Genomic DNA, 5000 nt, shown 5'->3' with positions numbered 1-5000 from the left:
GAGTACCAGGCTGGTATCAAGGTGGGTGCTGCTTAACGCCCCCCCCGGCACAACCCACAGGGGGCCTCTCTCTCCTTCCTCTTTTGGTTACGGCTCTTCCTCTTCCTCTCCTCCTTCCCTTCCTCCCTTGTTTCCTTCTCTTCTCCTCCTCCTCCTCCTCCATCCTCCCTCCTCGGCTCCTCTCCTCCGCAGGTTTCTAGCCACTTGCAGGTTCTCGCCCGGAGAAAGTCTCGCGAGATCCAGTCGAAGCTGAAGGTATGCGCTGCCATGGGGGCTGTGGGGTGGCTGGGGGGAAAAAGCTTGGCTTGTTCATCGCTGATTGGCCTCTCACCCGGTTCGCTTGTGCACCCTTTTCTTTTACTTTTAAAGAGCAAAAAGCTTGAACATAAATCTGTCGGTTGTTTTAGAATTTGGCCGTTTGGCTGTTTTGCTACGTGGAGGATTTTAAAATGGAGCTTGGCTAGCTTTATGCATCCCTCTTTTCTTTTTAGGATTCACGCTTTTAGACACTGGATAATTGTTTTAAAATCGTTTATTTTTAGGCTCTGCTTCTGCATCGTGCATGCAAAATGGTTTCACAAATAACAAATAACCTGTAGGATCTATATTCATGCTTTAGGTCCATGCAACCAACCAACCTTCCACCACTTCCTCATTCCTTCACAATAAAAGCGTACTTAGCTGAATGTTGCTGCAGCCACTGACTTAGTGCAATGTCACGCTATGATGATGAGCTTAGTGTGGAAATTGTTGTCCCTTTCTTTATTTTATGCACATGGTCATTCTTCACCCCAGTTCAGCTTTTTCCTAATTTCCTCCTCCTCTTTTTTCTATTTCTCCTTTTCTTTTCTTTGACTCCCTCTCTCTCCTCAAACTGCTGTCTCTAATTCCTTGATATATTCAATTTCTTTGATATATTCCATTTCTTTGAAGTATGTTTTAATACTTTTCATCATGTAACCTTAATCCCTATCTGACTTCTCTGAAGAGTAATAATAATAATAATCATTTGACCTATAACCTGTAACGTATTAGTTTAATGCCTTCTTTCCTGTTAATCTCTGGTCTATTATTGCAATACTGTAGTAGTTGGTGGTGTGTGAATCTATTATGGGGATTGTTGTGTTGGAGTATGTTTAATCATGTCTGTCTGAACTGAGAGAGAACCTTTCTTTCGTCTTAACTTAAAACACCTTGGGAGATATCTTATAGCAGAATCTCTCTAAATTATACATCTATAAAGCTCAAAATCCCTATCTATTTCTGTATTTCACTGGCATTTACATTAATCGAATGATCCAATCCGGCAAATTCACTGATCCGATACCCTAGACATCTTCTATTCAGTCGATTGATTCTCCTGATTTTGAATCTTATCCTTTTTCAATCCATGTATTAGTTTTGCCATGTCAAAAAACAACACAAAAGGCTTTTTGAATACTGAATCTATATATTTTTTAATTTCTATATCAGACAGTAGTTTGTGTTAGCCCCACTAACAATTATCAAAATTCAGCTTCACACATTTCATAATAACATAATAAATAATATGTTTTTATTTTATAAAGACAACTGACTACTCAGCACAGGCTATTAACACAACAAAAAGACTGTCCTTTCATCGTCATTATAGTACTAAAACTGTTGCACTCCTTTTTAGTCTTTTAATTGTTTGGATAATAATGATAATGCATTATTATTACAAAATAATATGTATATATATTATAATTATATATATAAAATGGCTTTTGTTTTTGGCTTTTTATCATATTTTTACAATGAGAATTGAAATTGACCATAAAGCATTTATATATCTTAAAAAAACAATTTCCATACAGCGCCCTAAATTCATCATTTATAATGAACAGTAATAGTCTTCAGACCTAACACCTAAGCAGTTATTTACGGTGTTTTAATGAATTTCTGCGTGACACGCCAAGCCTAACATAACACACACGTGTCAGCACTGTCTCTGCAAAGAGCAGAAGCCCACAGCCACGCCTGAACAGAACAAAACTAAAACAAAACATGAAAATGTATCTCACCACATCATTAGAGACATTCTAGCACTAATGATTTCTCTGTTTTCCGATTCAGGCAATGAATTTGGTAAGTGATTTTGACTTGTGCAATAGCTTCCCCCTCCCATTCGCTTACCAGTGTTGTATTTTTGTCCTTGTTGCTGCTGCCCTCTGCTGGCATGGCACTGCACTGCAACGCTGCTCTGTCGTGGTTCAGCAGTGCTGAGGACCCCTCGGTAGTTTCCACTCTCGCTTTGCATCCCCCTCCCTGCGGAGCCGTCTTGGCCTGCTGGCACATGCGCAGGAGTAGCTTTGCTTGCACTCGGGTGTTGCTCTTTGATTTGAGGTTTATTTTTGGCGGGATCTCTTTTGGAGAGGATATGCCCTGAGCTAAAGCAGCTAACGCTAGCTACCGATATGTCGCCTCAGAGACAAGATAAATGTAGGATTAAGAAATTAAGGAAATAGGAAGGAAACCAAAATGCATTGGTGATTAAATAATGGAAAAATAAAAAAACTTTTTTTTCAAAACTTTTTTAATTACCTGAGATCCTAGTTTTCCAAACTTTTCGAGTGACTTTATTTTGTTTATTATGTGACAGACCTTTATCAAAATCGTTCTAATCGAATTCATTTTAGTTTGCTTGAAATTCCCATGTGATGTGATGGTACCGTTCAGTACTTGTATAGTAGGCTACAGTATATTTATGTCACCAACCTTTACTTGTCTCAGGACCAGCGACAGAACCACACAGGGGCTTGTTCGACCGTTTTCCTGACCGCTCTCTCTTTCTTTTCCTCTTCCTCTAATCCTCTGAAGTTGTGCTTTCTCCTGCTTTGTTTTCCAAATGTTTTTGAAAATGTTGGGTTTTCGTCATCGCAATAAAAGTTAAAGATATGTGTTTTTGTTCATATAAAGTAATTGTCATTATATCAAGGCTGATCAGAAATATGTTTTTCTGAAATATTACATCCTCTGATATAGTGTATTGTAATACTGAACCGAACAGCTGTTGCCTTTTATTTTAAATTGACTCGGAATGAAATATGGAATATAATTGTCACTATTAAAATCAAGTGAACAAGATTGGGACTGCAGCTGAAATGTAGCATAGCTAATATGCTAATTCTGTCTATCGTCCCTGTTAAATAAATTATTACAATAACCAGATTACCAGGCAAGCATTACCCTTCCGTTCCCATGGCTGTTGAAGTCACTGTAGTCAAGTCAACGCTCCCTGTAAGTTATGGACTATTTTACCACCAGCTAAAATGGTGGACACTCTTTAGTGACATCACAAGTGGGAGTGTACACCCAGATGTGGACAGAGGTTGGATAGATCAACCTCACCAGTTGGTACAGTCCATCAGGTAGACTGGTAGACTGATCCATCTACCCATCATACATCTGGGTGTCGTCACATCAGGATTGATCTAGAGAGATTTTAACCCACCTGGTGGTAAAACATCAAACGGGGGCCCTTCAATGACCTCCAGCTGTGTTATTCCTCCCTCCGCTCACCTGCTCCCTCCCGAACCCAGGATCAAGCCTCCAAGGACAAGGCCCTGCAGAACATGGCCGCCCTGTCGTCGGCCCAGATCGTCTCCCCGAACCTCATCAAGAGCCATCTGCCCCCGCTTCCCCCAGCACCCTACCCCTCCCAAGCCAGGGTAAGACAGACTCGGTCCTGCCCTGCTGCGGTGCAGCACTGCCAGGGTTACAGGATTCAACTGGTAGAGCTCTAATTGCCAGTGTTAGGGGTTCAACTGGTAGAGCTCTAACACTACCAGGGTTGTGTCATTGTATTAATTTTAAATGTTTAAAACTCTTTCTTATTTTCTTATTTTTCAGTTCTGGCCTTCACCAATCCCAGGGCAGCCTGGACCTTCTCAGGAGTAAGTACATCCCATAATTGGCAGTTATATCCATGGCAACCATCCTATTAGATAAAGAGGCGAGGGAGAGGTGGGTGGGATTGGAATCTGTCAATCATCAACACAAACCACCCCTTCAGAAACAGAGGTGCAATAAGATAATAATAATAATAATAATAATAGTAGAATAACTTGGATTTATATAGCGCCTTTCATAGTACCCAAGGTTGCTTAACAAAAAGGGGAGGGGGAAAGGGGGAGGGGCATTACGGGTCAAAGGACTTAATGTAAAGGAATGTTTTAAGGTGCTTTTTGAACATGGCAGGGATGGGGCAGAGCGGATGTGGAGTGGTAGGCTGTTCCAATGTGTGGGAGCATTGGCAGAGAATGCCCTGTCACCAAAGGTCCACAAACTAGTGCGGGGGATGGCCAGCAGGACCGCCCGGAGCTTGACTGAGTGTAGGGGCGGAGATCTGTGAGGTTTTGGGGTGAGAGTCCACGGAGAGATTTGTAGGTGAGCAGGAGAATTTTGTAGGTGATGCGTGAATTGACTGGTAACCAGTGGAGCTGTTGGAGGGTGGGAGTGAATAAGAGTCACAATCGGGCTGTAGTTGCAGTTACAGATCATTCAGAGGGGGTCTGTAGTGAGGGAGCTGTGCAAACCGGCTGGCTTGTCTAACAGATCCACTTTGTGCATCAGGCTGGTTCTAGATCTCAACCATGGGAGGCATCTGGGGCTTGGTCGCACCAGCCACGCGTAAGTTCCTCTCCAAGCCCATACCCTGATATCCCCGCACCTCCTGTTACCCTGATACCACCATACCTCTTGTACCCTAATACCCTGATATCCTGCCCCGTGAGACCCAGTCCGGCCGTCGCTCTGTGTTGTCTGTTTCCTGCACTGATGCTTCATGAGCACATGCTCGTACCGGGAGAGACCTACTGATAAAGCCTGCTGAAGGAGGCCTGCAGGGAGGGCTTAGGGCTTAGAGCAGCCTGCTGAAGGAGGCCTACAGGGAGGGCTTAGGGCAGCCTGCTGAAGGAGGCCTACAGGGAGGGCTTAGGGCTTAGGGCAGCCTGCTGAAGGAGGCCTACAGGGAGGGA

General features: G+C 43.0%; 1 protein-coding gene across 2 annotated transcripts in view; it reads left to right on the top strand.

Annotated features, from left to right (window-relative positions):
- The window catches only part of tead3b (TEA domain family member 3 b), a 12787-nt gene that overhangs the window by 439 nt on the left and 7348 nt on the right, over nucleotides 1-5000 (top strand). The window contains exons 2-6 of one of the 2 annotated variants that reach the window (XM_084464588.1): nucleotides 193-255; nucleotides 2098-2109; nucleotides 3564-3692; nucleotides 3874-3917; nucleotides 4597-4653. In XM_084464588.1, coding sequence (XP_084320714.1) covers nucleotides 2101-2109; nucleotides 3564-3692; nucleotides 3874-3917; nucleotides 4597-4653 — 239 coding nt within the window. In that variant the 5' untranslated portion in view covers nucleotides 193-255; nucleotides 2098-2100. Of the gene's footprint in view, nucleotides 22-192; nucleotides 256-2097; nucleotides 2110-3563; nucleotides 3693-3873; nucleotides 3918-4596; nucleotides 4654-5000 lie in introns of both variants that reach the window. The other variant, XM_084464587.1, reaches the window with a different exon arrangement.

The sequence above is a fragment of the Micromesistius poutassou genome (genome assembly GCF_964030765.1).
Source record: "Micromesistius poutassou genome assembly, chromosome: 2".
NCBI lineage: Eukaryota > Metazoa > Chordata > Actinopteri > Gadiformes > Gadidae > Micromesistius > Micromesistius poutassou.
The sequence above is the reverse complement of the archived record's forward strand: the minus strand, read 5'-3'. Positions and strand labels throughout refer to the sequence as shown.